A 16,328-nucleotide genomic window follows, 5' to 3' on the forward strand; every position below is an offset into this window, starting at 1 on the left:
TAAACTGACAAGAAAAAAATTAATGAAATGAGAGAAACTGATTTCAAAGAAGTTTTCAAAACATGCTTTTAGACATCAGTTAGAAAGTTAGTTGGAAAGGACTAAGGGCTTTCAGGGAACAAGAAACATTCAGGGAACAAGAAACTTTCAAGGAACATGAAACATTATATTCATATCAATATTTCATAGACTAAATTTAGCTATAATATATTTTAACACTTTTTGTTTTATGTATTTCCTTTATTTAATAATTTCATCTAGAACTTAAGGGATCTTTATAGCTGTGTTAGAACGGAAATTCTGAGTATAAATTATCCATACTTCCTTGTACGGGATAAATTCACTGTAAATACAACCAAACAAATTAAATATACCCAATTTTCTATATGTGTTTAGTTATTCTATACATTATTTAAACTTTCATAATAATAAAATTTTCAGTTATTGTATTTTTATTTATTTTATATATTTCCTTCATTTGACTTAATACCCAACATCCATTATAAATTAAATCATGAACATTCTGGACATTATTCCAGGTATTGCCGCAGAAACTATTTGTCGGTGAAACGCATACATTTCATGCGAAATGCTACAACAGTTCCTTTCAGGTCTCGACTGCCCCACATAAACACATTTATTAAAACCCAAATTACAACAATTGAGGTTCATAATTTATTAACAACAGATTTATAGCATTTGAGGGTCGTCAGATATAACCCCTAATATAAATAGTACCAATTTCCCAGTTTGATTTTGGCGCATAACAACAAAGAAATTGAAAGTGAAGCTCGCATACTATGTGAATTCAGCTTTCAAAGTTATATACTTGTATGTCCTTGTTTAAAAATTATACGTACTTGAAAAGATATGGTTATTATTTAAATTTCAATTGATCGAGAATTTTTAGACGCAATTTTGAACAATAGATCATATACCCATAAAAACTATATACTTCTTCTATATAGCACTAATTTATGAAGCCAATTCACATCCACCCAAAGCGTGAGAATTTGGATTATTTTTAACATAGAACAGGAATTCCTTGAATTTTTATTATAGCCTACTCCGCTCTCGCGTCACTAACTTAGCTTAAAGGCGAATGCAATGGCGGCTTTAACGTAAAACTCGTTCTCCTTTTGGATGTCACATGACTTATAAAGAATCAAATTCAAAAGTTTACACTACAAAATAATATATTTTTTGTTTTACCTTAAGCAGAGACAAGGGCTGTTTCGAAGAACAAAAAAATCAAAACATATTCTTACCCTCCCACACCCCTCCCCCAACCCGTCATAGGTCTATTCACACCTAAACAGCACGATTTTATAGGATTTTTTTTGGCAGATCTAAGTTTTAAAGGGCAATACCACATTTTCGTCAGTGTTGCTATGCTGAACCGCGAAAATAAGACACCAAAACTAATTAGTTACACTTGGCAATACTTTTCAACCTGATTATATTCATTTTTGTTTCCTTTGACAAAGACAACTTTTAAAAAATCAAATCAGCAAATTAATTTTCGTTTATCTTTGGCGAATTGCAATTAGAATTCATAACATTTTAGATGACTACAAAGCTTAAGAAACGCTTCACTTATAGGAGCTTACATAACCCAAAGAAAGTTAGATGTCGAGGCCACCTGGTTAAGAGGACCTCGAAACTCACATTCGATAGAAATCTGCAGGACCGACGTAAGATTTACAGAAAGGGAAGCCCAACACCACACCAGTATTTTTTTTTTTTTTTTGAAATTCGAATGGAAACTTTTAGATGAATTTTTCTCTTTATTTTGGTAAAACGATCGATGACCCCTAAGCAAAAGGAATCTTCCTAAACTAAAATGTCCCTCAAGAAACTTCCCAGAATATCAAAATATCCTTTATTTATGAGCAAAATATTTTAGTAGTTCCCAAAAAACAAAATATTCTACTCCCCTAAACTTGTCTGCTTTTCTAAGAGTTTAATTTGTCAATCATTGAGCAGCTTAAAACCGATCATTTAATGATAAATATTCAATATTCCTATCATCTTTCTATTTTTTTATCATCTTTGTATGGTCTCATAAATTTATAGTCTTGGTTTCTTTATGAGTTTTAACCAACATAGAATTTTTATCATTTGACCTTTTTTAGAAATGCAACTTGCTTTCTCCAAATAGGTTCAAGTTGGTTTACTTCCCGACGGAAACAAAATCAATAGATAACATTCTATTCGCATAACGACAAGTCCACGGAAGCTTCTGACCGGCAACAGTCAACGATCCATTGGAGAGCAGTGACATGTCAGCCAGACTAAAAGGTTAAAGGTTTTGAGGAAAAGTTCCTCTAGAGCACCAAATTGCCGATACTAGAAATAGTGCAGCTAGTGAAATGGTCCCCTGGTGCAGAATCTATTGGATCGCCATTCATCAGCCCCTTACTTTATTAATAGGAGAGGAGGAGTGGAATTGCTCCAGGCACTTAAAAATCTGCCCAATTGTATACTAGAGCATGTAGGTATCAGCACACTCGCGCATATCTATATCTAATTCAAATAACAGAATTTTGAAGGACACTGATCAAATTATTTTCCAAATCTTTAGAATAAATCGAAAATTACTTATATGCTTTTTTTCTTACAGAGGGAGGGGGGCATGAACCAGCGAGATTCATTCGTCAATTTGTGCCGGCCCGAAAGTAATACGCTTTCTACCAATTTTTCATGTGGAAAATTCATCCGGCGGCTATTTTCCACAAGTTTTGATTTCTGGGAAATAATTTCCACGGAAGGGGGCATTTCTAGAGTGATCGAGAAACCGATTAGATATTAAAGTTTTATTCATATGAAAGAATGCAATTTTTCAGACTGACTCGTCCACAAGCAATTTTACAGGGAGGGGATTCTCAGCGGAGAAGGGATTGTCTGGAGAAAATTTGACGGGACGGGAGGGAAGGTCTACTTTACATTGGGTGAAATTTCACCAAAGGAGATTTACGTGAGGGACCCCCTCCATATATGAAGGGTGTCTCCCTCCTTAATACCTTGCTCTTACCGCTCAAGTTTGACTGTTTTTCCTTTTTTTTAAGAGCGTTTACCGAAACAAGGGGGCTGTTAAATTAGAATAGGAGTCTTTTTTAAAAGTGCTAACAGCTATAGCATAGAAGAGTAAGATAATGAGGAGGTGACAACCCTTCAAATAAGGAATAAATCTTCCAAAATTAATTGCAAATTTGGCTTGGGGTTCTAACCATAACTGAAATTAGCGTAAGTTTAAACTGTGGTTCCATTTTTATGCATACGCTAGGAAGTCTCTGGAGATCCGAAAATTTGGCTGTTAGAATAAAAGCCAATTTGAAAGCAACTCTGCAATGTTAATTAATATTTGCTCATTTTTATCTTATTAGACATGTTTTTTTGTAAATAGAAAGTGTATATTGTTTTTAATGATGTTAAAATAAGCTGAACTGTCAATTTTGTTTTTCGGGGGGGGGGGAATATAAAGTATGCAAACCAGTGTTACTTTTCGGTATTATTGGAAAAGAGAAAGGATTTTTGATGATATATTAGCCACCGTAGAAGGTGGTAATAAAAATATTAAATGAATATAAACACAATTTAGACACCTGTCTAATTCCCTAATGTCCCCTCTACCTAAATGAAATGGACCTTGAAAGAAGACTAGTGGATTAAGATCTACTGATTTCAAAAGGAACATACGACGTTTATCTTTTGTTTGTTTAAGAACCTTTGAGTTATGTTCGACAGCCTCCTCATTTGGATGTAATTACGTTCTGGGTGTAATTGGGATGTAATTAGAAAGAAGAAAATGAATACTACAAATTTTAACACGGTATCCTAAATACGTTCTTATTTTAAATTGTTATTTTTATTCACAATTTATTGTAATCCGGCCCAAGAGTTAAGTGACCTTGAAATCCAAGAAGAACCCATCGAAAAATTGACGATATAGTAGCATTAGCATTTTTTTTGTATTAGTTATACTGAAATTACATTTAATTTTTTTCTAAAACAGCATTTTTTTTAATATATAACTTTTGACATCGAGATTATTTTTTAACATGCAATTTTTAATTAGTTTATTTCTACACATAATTGTTTATTTTATATACAAAAACAATTCGTCATTAAACAATTTCTAGTAAGTGATAAACTTCGTTCCACCAACAGCTCATCTTCATGAAAAAGTTTCGATTGATTATTATTTACTATCTCATTTTTGCAATCTAGCCACGCAATAAGGAGACAAAAACAATGCTTTATTAGTTCTGAAATATAAGTGTTAAATCTTTCATGACCTCACGAAACATACCCTTCAAATCTTGATTTCTTTTTCAAAATTAACAAATGACGACATTAAATATTGAATGACGACATTGTTAAGGTAGCATTATCAACCTGTTTTTATATCCACCGAAAAAGCATGCTTTGTCTGCAGACTTACTGAAACTAGATGGTTCAAATCCATATAGGTTGGGTTTGAGAGCTTCAAAGTGCGGAAGCAAATATCGTAGAGGGCCTCATTGTCAATACAGAACGTTTCGTCGGTATTTTCTACCAGCTGATGGACTGACAGGGTAGCATTGTAAGGTTCTACAACTACTTCAGATACCTACAAAACACCATGCAATTGGCTAAAAATCAAAGAAAGCAAGCAGGGTTCGGAGGTAGAACCCTTGATGAAAATTGAACAACCAATTTATACATTACAAATCGGAAAAGGGTTTAATCAATGTTGCTAATTTTTAAATCCGATGAGCTAAATCACGTATTATATAAGTCGTCATAGCTTCCTAAACGAACACCCTAAGTCTTATCATTGCAATTATTCTGTTGACTTAGTAAGCCCCCTCCCCCTAAAAAATATGACAAAACAGAATGGACAGTACTTGGAGACAAATTTCTTTACTATTTGACATAACTGGTAAAAATAATCCTGAGATTAGAAAATGAGCAAGAATTTGAAAGGTGTCTAATAGGAATTTTTTTTACATAAATCAAAAGCCTATGTAATTGCTTAGAGCGCTTTTGAGAACCTGGCTTAATTTTAGAGCGCTTGTGATAATTTTTTTTTTTTTTTTTTTACGAAATCATTCGTGATTTAGCTCAACAATCAAATTTGTATTGCAGTATTCTAGCTGACTGAGTAAACTTTTTAAACCTTATTAAATGTACTGTGTATATGGTTAAAAATTATAAAATAAAATATCAGTGATTTCTCAGGAACAGCTTGGGATGGATTTGGAACTTTATGTGGGTGTTCATTGATTGTTTGAAATTTTAGGGAGTAAAAAGAACGATGTTAATGAGTTTCTATAGCATACCCTTTTACCCAGTGTTTGTGGAGCATTTTCCATCTCAAGTTTTTTCTTAACATATTAAAGTTTTTGTTATATTAGAGCATTTGTTTTCATTCCTCAAGTATACTCGAGCCTTTCTAATCCACGTAAAAAAAAAATTATATTTAAGTCTCAAGTCATGTTTTCCTCTTTTCCAACTGAAACTAAAAATTGCAAATGTTTCTTAGAGGCCGTTCAAAAGTAATTTTTTTTAACTGGACCCTTGGGGACATTTCTTTTTCACATATATATTTTTCCTTTTTAAATAAAAAGCAACAAGCATTCTTCAGTCAACATAATACTACACTATTTTGAACATAGGATATTTAGTGTCAGAGCACATAGAGCGAACTTAAAATAGGAAGTTCAATTTTCAACGAAGATTCCAAAATAAAACTAAAAGCACAACGTAGCAAACTACCAAACAGTAAATACTAGCAAAGGTACATTTAAGTATAGTATCCCCACTTACTGAGACGAGATGATTTAAATCACCATACGTTGGTGAAGTTAATTTTAAAGTTCTGAAACAAATATCATACAACGCTTCATTGTCGATACAGAACGTTTCGTCGGTGTTTTCAACCAATTGATGAACTGATAAAGTCGCGTTGTATGGCTCAACTACTGTGTCTGATACCTAAAGTCAAAAAATTATTAATTCAAAATCCTAGGTCATTCATATCCAACAATAAATCATAGCAATGATTAATATCTAGGTTATAAAACAAAATCTAACGAACGAACAACAAGTATTTATCATGGCACTGGCTGGACGAAAAGTACAACTCGTATCCCAAAATAAATTTTCGCCACCACCCCCCTGTCGCATAAAACCATTTGTCAATAAAAAAGTCCATAGAAATGGGGCGTCATTACATAATTTTCCAGGGGGGCTCCCTTCCTCTATTCAGGTATAATTCTTAAGTACAGATATTCTGGAAAGAACATTAGAGAAAAAAAAAAGCTAAAATATAGTTTTAATGAAACCAACTCTGTAACAGAGGGGGGGGGGGAGCAAAACAGGACATAGGAGCAGGGGCGCATATAGGGTGAGATCCTCCTCCAAGTTCCATATCAACACCATGGTATTTAACTTATGTTTTTAGTTTAATTTAGTTAAGGTGTAACAGCATTTGTCGGCACACTGCTGGGCCCCTGTATAGGAGATACCAAAATTATTTCAAATTACATGGCGAATTTTCCTGCATATTTTTTTGTAGCAAAACTTATGACGAAATTAAAAAGAAAAATTGTACACAAAACCTATATTTTTAATTATGCAACGTTACCAACTTCGCGCTCAACTTTCCTCAAAAGTCCATCACATAACCTTCAGAATCCCTAAAACTGCTTCTACTTTTCAAAAAATAATTAAAACTATAGAGATAACAACTCTTTTTGGAAATACTTATATCCAATCAACATTCGGCTAAATCCATATTAAAACAGTATTTACTGGACATCAAGGCCGTATCCCGGTGGGGAGAGGATTGAAGCCTTCTCCCCGAAATGTTAGTCTGACTCGTAAAAACGTAACAAAAGTGAATAAAATTGTGATGCGTTCTTTACGTACCCCCTCCCCCAAGGCCGTATCCAGGGGCGTTAGGGGATTTGAACTCCTCCCGAAATGTTTGTCTGACTCGTAAAAACTCAACAAAAATGGATATAAAGCAATTTTTTGTACGTTTTTGGGTTTTTTTATGTACCCACCCCCTCCAAATCCTTGTGTAAAACACCCCCGAAAAATTTTGGATACGGCCCTGCCCCTCCCCACAAAAAAACCTGGATACGAGCCTACTAGACGTAGTCTAATTGTTTCTTATTTTATATAATTTCTTATGCAAACCTCATCTAGTTTCTTAAACGTTTTAAAACCCTGATGCAAAAAGCGCCCCTACCCAAATACTAAGAACTGTTAGGGGTTCCCCAAAATTCAATATAGTTTTTTTCTCCTCCACCACGAATTGGTGCTCCTTCCAAGGTTAATTCACGCGCAAGCGATTGTTCAGTTTCTTGTCCTTCCCTAAAATCCAAATAATGAGTTTAAAATAGGAATCACGACTACCAATGGTTTGTAAAACGGTTCAGATTAGAAATAATCTTTAGGAATCATGAGAACGAAAATACCAATATTCAAAAAGCTCGTACGTCGTACGTTTTAAGCTCCGGATTATTTTTTGCCGAAACAAAAGACGCTATTAACTTTAAGATTTTACAGATGACCACAGATCTGCTTAATTGGATAGTGCCGCAAGACATTTTTACGTTTGCCTAATCCTTGTTTGGCTCGCATTTCGATAAACTTCCGGCTGCTAAAATCACCATTTTCCTAGCAGCAAGTATTTTTTGTTCAGACATAAGCTACAAATTGACTATTTTCTTTAGGGAAAATTCAGTCTGAAAATAAAGATTAAGGCACATACACAGAGGCGGTTTTAGGGAGGGATAGAGGAGCCACTTGCCCCGGTCACAAAAATTTTAAGGGCACAAAATTTCAAATAAAAATCTAACTGTTATAATGATTTTATAATTTTCTTTCTTATTAAAATAGAGGGCACAAAGAATAAATGAAAACATTAGTAAATTGTTGATTAATAAGATAAAAATAATTTTTGAAATATAAAATAATTAAATACTAATGACTAAAATAATCCATAATAATCAAATAATTTAAATAATAAACTAAGCAATAATTAAGGAAAAATATTATTTAATCAATAAATAAAAAAGATTTAGTGAATAATTTTTTTTTAATTTGGCCTGAAAACAAGATTTTGTTTTTGCCCCAGGTACGAGAAAGGGTAGAACCGCCATTGCACGTATGGCATGATCAAACTCGGTAAGACAATAAGTTATAAAAACAATATTAAAAGAGAAGCGTTTTCAGACTACTTTGAAGGTAAACAACGACATTAAAGTCTGAACCAATAAAACCCAACAAGAAAACTTGAGATTTTTCCACAGAGGGAGGGGGAATTAAGACTTGGAATAGGGTTATTTTCAAAGAGTCAGCTTTTTTTGGACTGAAAAATTGAAATTTCTGTATTTTTTATTCCCTACGGATTAGGTCACCCCACTTCCCATTGTAGCCATGACTAGACTAAGGACTAGACAAATAGAATAATCACGCTTCCTAACATTGACTTTTTTATTTGGACCTTTTTTTTTATTGGGAACAAAATCAATCAAAAAATTTGAAAACAGAGCACTTAAAAAAGAGACCGCAAAGTTTTTGACAAACGTTTTGATTTTGAAATAACTATTTAACTAATTCTCCTTGACGACGAAAAAGAATCGCAAAATGTAGTAGAATTTAACTTCACTCATTCTTTTGATCAAGCCATATGGTCAGTCCTATGGACAGTTGAAAAAATAGAAAAAGAAATTAGTTTTGTTTGTTTTATTATCGCTAAATAGCGAGGACACGAAATTTAAGTTTATTTTCTAAGTATTTTTACGGCTTTTTTAAGTATCAAGCTTCAAGTTTTTTTGTTTTTGTTTTTAATCGATGTTCAATTCCATTTCTTTTTATTCAAGTTGATTTTATATCTTATTTTCTCTACTTTTGCCTTTTTGATGCTTGTTTTTAGTGTTCCCATAAAAGACGTTTTATGGGAACACTTTTTTAGTATTGCCATAAAAGACGGCTTTCGGCGGGTCCCTACCAAAATGTCTTCGAAAAACGTCCATGGTGTTGGTCGAACTATCAGCCACTCAAGAACCTGCGAGTATTTTTAAAACATTTTAAATTTAGTATAATATCTACAAAACACAATGGCTTTGTTTGAGGACAAAATTCCCCACAACCTATTATTATAAAAACTTTCTGACATGTTTCCTAATAATATGCCGTGATTTTGTCAAGTTACCTTATACGCTTTCAAACAAGCATATAACTTGGACCAAATTCAGAATTCTGACTACCATGATAAAATCAGAGAAATAAAAACAGGTTATATTTAGAAACCTGTTGTATTAAACCTTTTTCTCTAAATGGTAGCATCATGCCAAATCAGTAACAGAAAAGGGATAATCCTGTAACCATTTTTAATTTCATTTTGGCAAACCTTACCAAATATTATAGCCAAGATCCTTAGCAAATTTGGAATTCGCTAATTCGTTGTTTATATCACATAGTAACTCATTCTCTATGTTCAGCATTGAAAGCCAAAAAAAAAAAAAAACAGAAGAAATTGGCAGACCAATTAACTGATAGAATCGTACTTTTCATTTGAATCTTAAAAACTGCAATGAGCTCACATACAAAAATAGTTTAATTTACCATGTCTTTCGTTCCTCTTTTTTAATTTGGCCATCGTCGAAATAAATTTCTGCGTAAGTTCACGTGTGACAATTTTTCAAGATATATCAGTAAGCGGCACATACGCACTATGGAGGAGGGGGCCCCTAATGGAACGGAAGAAATTGACAAAACAAAAGAAATTGGAAAACAATTACACTTTCCATTAGCAAGTAAGCTAATTAGTACATCATTGCTAATTTGCAATCAGGATTTTTAATTCAGCTTATTTCTATGTCAAAACTAAACAGTAACACTTTTCTACAGTAATTTCAGCAACTCGGGAAATTCATCATGTCTTTAACTAAATTCACACCAGTTGAACAAGGATTTTTGAGCAAATCCAGAAATGAATGACAGAACCGACACTGTTAATGGATTTGGATTCCATCTATTTCAAACATTTAGTTTTAGCTGAATCTAGGTGTTTTTAAAATCACATTCTAAATGGGTCGTATTTTTCCCTTTTGTCACCTTAAAATCCCATGAACATAATTGAGCTAGCCATAGAGGGCTAGAATTTTTCGAAATGTATGGCTAACACAAGGCTAATATATATATATATATATATATATATATATATATATATATATATATATATATATATATATATATATATATATATATATATATCAAATAAATAAATATATATATATATATATGTATATATATATACATATATGTATATATATATATGTATATATATATACATATATATATCAAATACAAAATACTTTAATTGAATATCAGACTGTTGCACCCACAACGTTCCTCGAATTTAGTTTTAGCTGAATTAAGGTGCATTCTGTCATCTTAAAATCCCATGAAATTGAGCGAAACGTTAACAGGTCTAACATTTTGCGAAAAATAGGGCTAATATTAACATATAAAGCGCTAATACTCAGGGGCGGATCAAGAGCAAAATCTTAGGGAGGAGGCAATGTGAAAAGGGCGCCAATGAGCAAAATCGTATGGGGGCCCTGTGTGACAAAGGTACCAATAATTAACCAAAATGACAAATTTATTCTAAAAAAGAGTAAACAAAAACAGAAAAAGGAAAGAGGGCACCAGAATTTTTTATGGGGGGGGGGGCCTTCGACTCCCCTGGATCCACCGGTGCTGATACTTGCATCAAATAAACGGTTCCATAATATAGTGAATATACATTAGCTGAAGATCGTTTTTTTTAACCTAAAATGCCCTTTTTCAAACAAGTTTATTTTTAATTCATAGAAATCTGGTAAAACTTTCTACGTTGATTTGGAGTGATTTTAAAATTGCTGAAAATCTCGGAAATGAAAACTTACACCTAAGGACAAGGTACTTAGGAAAATATCTTCAAATTCATCAGTTCCAGATCTCTTCATTCGCCAAGATAGGGTTATGACCCTGCTTTTAATGTCATAACAATATTAAACTATGTTTGTATTACTATATTACTAAATAAACAATATATTATTATAACTATTTCTTAAAGAATAAATTAAGCTGGTTGAAAAAATGAAAAATTTAGTTTTTTTTCATGGATTTTAAACGTAGTCCCCACTATATATATATATATATATATATATATATATATATATATATATATATACGACAATTTTCAAACGAGATTTGAAAAATAAACCAGTTTTTTTTTGTAATTTGACATTTCTACCTATCGAATGCTAGCAAAATTGTCATCCTGTGTTGAAACGTTCAAAATGTGATTTTAGAACACTAAAATACAAATAAAATATGAACAAGCAAAGTAAACTTTAAATTTTAGTTTGAAACGAACGATTTCTCGGTTCAAAATATACCAGTAAAAAAAAAAAAAAAAAAAAAAAAAAAAAAAAAAAAAAAAAAAAAAGCACCTTGGTAAGTGATCCTTTTTACCTTTGGCCCAATATGAAACAGAAGTAAACAAAAGACGCAAAAGATAATTCGTTACCGACGAATAGTTTCCCATAAAATGATTAAGAACGAGAAATAATTTCTCCTCGTCAACTGGTTACTCAGAAATACGTTTTTTGAACTATTTTACTATTAAAAATGCGTGATAATTTCACACAATAAAAAAAAAGTTGCTTTATTTTGGCATCTGGATAGATTCTTCACTATGAGTGGCGGCATTGAAAAGGTCTACGTCCGGTTTGATATAAAGCTCTATAATTAGGAATTACTTGAGTGAAACCTTAAGACTAGTTTCCGATGCATGACTGCACACTGAGAGTTCACATCAACAAGACGAAAGTTTGAGACGACTGAATGAAATCATTCACCCAATCGATGAAACTTCCTCAGCAGGAAGACAATTTGGATTTTAAAATGATGCCACATTTCGATTGACAATAAACAGCTGAAATTGTATTTTAAAAAATTGCGAAGAATTCAAAAAATTTCTTCGAATCCATTTTCCACGAAAGCTTCAGGGAATTTCCAAAGGTTTTGCTGTGCCAAAATAAGAATGAATTGCGTGACACCCGCAGATGTTTGCATAAGTGTGCATATTTCCCTTTGTATGAATAATAGGAACGCTACAATAGATTCGTTCGAAATAAATCAACAATGGATTTAAGAAATACAACGACACATCATTATGTTGTCTTGCTAAATCTAAAGAACACTACATACTATGTAACCATCAAAGTACACTAAAGATGGGGGGCATTTTGCGCCCCGGTGCAAAATCGTGATTAACCCCCCCCCGTCTCCCACAAAATTTTCGGTCAAATGTTAACAAAATTATTTAAAATTACTAGTTTATTAATAATTATTAGTTTTAAAATATGTTTGTTATTTTTATTTTGTAGTTGATTTTATTAATTAATAGTTTACTTTTATTTCCATTTATTAACTATAATCTCTACTTTATAAAAAATACAAAATGATTATAACCATTAGAATTTTTATTTGAAGTGTTGATCCCCTTAAAATTTCCATACCCGAGGCAAGTGCCCCTTCTACCCCCCCCCCCCCTAAAACCGCCTCTCCTTCAGATCAAATTCCTGCCCAAAAATTTCAAGATTTTTTTACGGTTTTCCTCATAATTTTCTATATAATTTAATTATCCTATCAAATTTGAATAATCCCTCAAAACAAACGTTCGCGTCTTTTTCTCCCACTATCTTATGTCCTTCTGAATTACATCGGATGAGGAACCTCAAATCAACCATAGCAGAGCCTATTTTTTAACACATTGTTGCTAGGCGGATACTTTTTGCATGAAGAGAACTATCATATTTTCATTTTCTATTATTATATTATTTTCAAAATTTATCAATTAATAAATTATCGTTATTGCTTAACAAGCACTACGTAATTATAAAATACATTTTCTATATTAAGGAAAAAACATTGAATTTACTGTTTTCTGTATTTATTTGAGGAACTCGAACGTAAACTAATATGTTGCATACTCCCCTTAAAATTACAATTATATTTATTGTGTATATCTAATAAAATAAAAGAACCGTATTTTGTGTTTTTTTTTTCAAATATCACGGTCGCTTCTCTGACAATGCATCTACCCCCTCCTGATGGTCTTATACATAACCCTAATAATATATTCATCCATTAATTGAATCTCATGATGTCCTGGGTTCTTTTGTTAAAACGGGTTTCAGCATTCTAACCCCGACAGTATCTAGTTTCACCTTTGATTGATTGAAATAATGGATAAAAATATTAGAAATAATTTTAAAAAAGTGGATGAAAATGGAAAGAAAAATGATATTCTCCTCAATAAAACAACCTGCATATTATTATGTAATATTTCTTATGCTATATCTGAGACCATCAGAGGTAGTTGGGCTGAGTTTAACTTTCAATATTAAACGTTGTGACTGACCAATCAGAGTGGAGATTTAAGGCATATTTATTTGAAAGTGGAAAAGATGACAGCTTTGAAATAGCCGTTTTCCCATATGTTCTGAATCTAACAAAATACACGAAGTTAGTAGTTTAGCGGAAAATAAGGCAGCAAATTAATGTCGATAAAGGATTTTCATACCAAATTATCATCATTTCCTTTTTTCCATTCTAGAGTATTAATGTGACGTTAAAATGAACTAAGAACAAAGATCATTCATAAAACGTGGCTATTGATCGACAGGCGAAGATTATCGTACGAGGGAACTGACAGGAGTATACCCAGCACTAACGCTAAACAATTTTTATTGTTTAACGTTAAACAACTTGAATTCATAGTTTCGAACTGCATATGATTTAATATTATCTACAGCGGGGGTGGCTGTAGAATATTTAACGCGAGTGGACACATTTAAAACTCACCCTTTCTCGAAGACTGATTCATTAGGATCATGAAATAAAGGGGTGCTCTCTGTTTTATATGGTCAGGTGCGGACCTACTTGGTCAGTCCACTGAAGTCGTCTCAGCTAATCAGATAAATAAAAGAAAACATAAAAGTTATAACACTCTGTTTTTTTGCTTTGTTTTTCTTCAAAAATTTTACCTTTGGCGAGGGGACAACGGAGAAGGTATTCATAATTCTATCGGGGTATTCCTCTCTGATTTTTGAAATGAGGAGCGTGCCCATGCCTGAGCCGGTGCCACCCCCCAGGGAATGTGTCAACTGGAATCCTTGAAGACAATCACAGGATTCTGCCTCTTTTCTCACAACGTCCAACACCGAGTCAACCAATTCTGCACCCTCTGTATAATGACCTTTCGCCCAGTTGTTACCTGTATAATGGAAAATGATTTTTTAGTGATCAACTAAACAAGTAAAATTTCACCTTTGGCGAGGGGACAACGGAGAAGGTATTCATAATTCTATCAGGGTATTCCTCTCTGATTTTTGAAATGAGGAGCGTGCCCATGCCAGAGCCAGTTCCACCCCCCAGAGAGTGTGCCAACTGGAATCCCTGAAGACAGTCACAGGATTCTGCCTCTTTTCGCAAGACATCCAATACTGAGTCAACCAATTCTGCACCCTCCGTGTAATGACCTTTTGCCCAGTTGTTTCCTATATAATTGAAAATGAATGTTAATGATAAGCAAAAAAAAAAAATTGATAAAACCTTGGAACCACACCCAAAATTGTTCCTCTTGTTTGTTCACGTTAAAATTAGTCTTATCCATGCACAATATAGGTTTCTTAATTTGTCAAGGCAACAAAAATACATATCAGCTTGTTATTTTCTAGAATGTTGTAATTTCCTTAATCCAGTTTTTTTTTCATTACTAAGGCCTCTAGATAGTCCAATCAAAATATTCAGATATAGTATCAATCTAAGGATTTATCTTTACTTAAATTTCAGTCCTTAATTAAAAGTTTTGCCCGGTTTTATGTTTTCGTTTTCCTTCCAGCATAGATGGGAAGACGGTATGTAGGAAGGTTTTTTTTTCTAGCTCTTTTATGTCAATCTGGAATTCAAGGTTTTCCCGAATTTCTGGGCTCTTCTTATTGAAATTATAAATTCAATTTTTTTTATTATTACCACCCCCTCCCTAAAAAATATGTACGTTCCTGAACGCTAATACCCAGTAAAATATAAGCTCCACTCTACAAATTTTGGGCAAATCATGAAGTTTAAAATCCACTTCGTTCTGATGATTTATATAGTATCTTCTAAAATTGCCAACATGGACTCAAATAGCTCTGTAATAGAACTTTTAAAACGATTCACAAAAACTTTGTGAAAATAATATGATACTCCCTCTTATTCAACAATTTTACTACTATCCTTAAAAAAAGACAAAATTTGTTTCAATAAGTTAATTAAAATCCAAAATCAGTTGGAATTTTCCAAGCATTGCCTAGTTGAATTTCATGGCGATTTGTGATTCTGAAACCGAGGATAAAATCAAGAAATTATGGTAAGATCTTTTTTATGGTAATATTATGGGCTCGAATTCACAGCTTCTCAGCCCGCAAAAAATTAAACCTGTAGTTTATATCAACAACCAGCAAGCCCGCTAGTTTGAGTTTTCTGTTCAATTCTTTTTTAACAGCAGTTGTGTTTTTACTACTCGTTTTTAAATGCCTTTTCTTTTTTCTTTCCCATTCATCTTTTTTCGACATTTTTGAAATATATGATTGCTATGTATTACATTATTTTGCTTCCTAATATGCTCATCCTAGCTACTTGCGATGACATTCACTTCCTCCACCTCATTCTCTTCTGAATTCCTCATATACTTCTTTAGTTTATTGATCCCAGCTCTCCTTAATTCATTCGGTTTAGAAACTCGGCATTTAACTTTGACGAGTCTAGACAGGGAATAATATAAAGAGAAATGGATTTTTGAAAAGGGGAAAAAGTAAGGCGAAATATTTTCGTGTTTTATTCTTCATATTGCGACATTAAGCTGATTAATAGATTGACAGAAAAAACGCCCTAATCCTGATATGAAAATAAAATTCTTTTTTTTTTAATTTGCGGATTGATTGCAATAAGTAGGTTATCTCATGTAGGAAAATCAGATTTCTACGGGATACAAAGCGGGTGATAGATATTCCAGGTGTTTCTTTCCTTGCATTGCGGTCAACTTAAATGACCAATAACAGCAAAATGCCAATACCTGGTCAGATATACACGTGGGTGAACGAATAGGTTTTTTACAGAAAATCATAAAAGAAATTTGCTCCTAAGTATACATAAACTTAGACTTGTTAACAATTTTAGTGAATAGCATTTTATTAGTGAATAGCATTTAAGCAATTTTACTAATAGATTTT

General features: G+C 32.7%; 1 protein-coding gene across 4 annotated transcripts in view; it reads right to left on the reverse strand.

The window, feature by feature from the left end:
- The window catches only part of LOC136026877 (tubulin beta chain-like), a 60,128-nt gene that overhangs the window by 24,367 nt on the left and 19,433 nt on the right, over nucleotides 1-16,328 (reverse strand). Inside the window, exons 4-5 of one of the 4 annotated variants that reach the window (XM_065703670.1) lie at nucleotides 14,100-14,329; nucleotides 4,445-4,612 (exon numbers count right to left, since the gene is read on the reverse strand). In XM_065703670.1, the coding sequence (XP_065559742.1) occupies nucleotides 4,445-4,612; nucleotides 14,100-14,329 (398 nt within the window). Of the gene's footprint in view, nucleotides 1-4,444; nucleotides 4,613-5,811; nucleotides 5,980-14,099; nucleotides 14,330-14,382; nucleotides 14,613-16,328 lie in introns of all 4 variants that reach the window. The other 3 variants (XM_065703667.1, XM_065703669.1, XM_065703666.1) reach the window with 3 other exon arrangements.

This window comes from Artemia franciscana, chromosome 5, assembly GCF_032884065.1.
Source record: "Artemia franciscana chromosome 5, ASM3288406v1, whole genome shotgun sequence".
NCBI lineage: Eukaryota > Metazoa > Arthropoda > Branchiopoda > Anostraca > Artemiidae > Artemia > Artemia franciscana.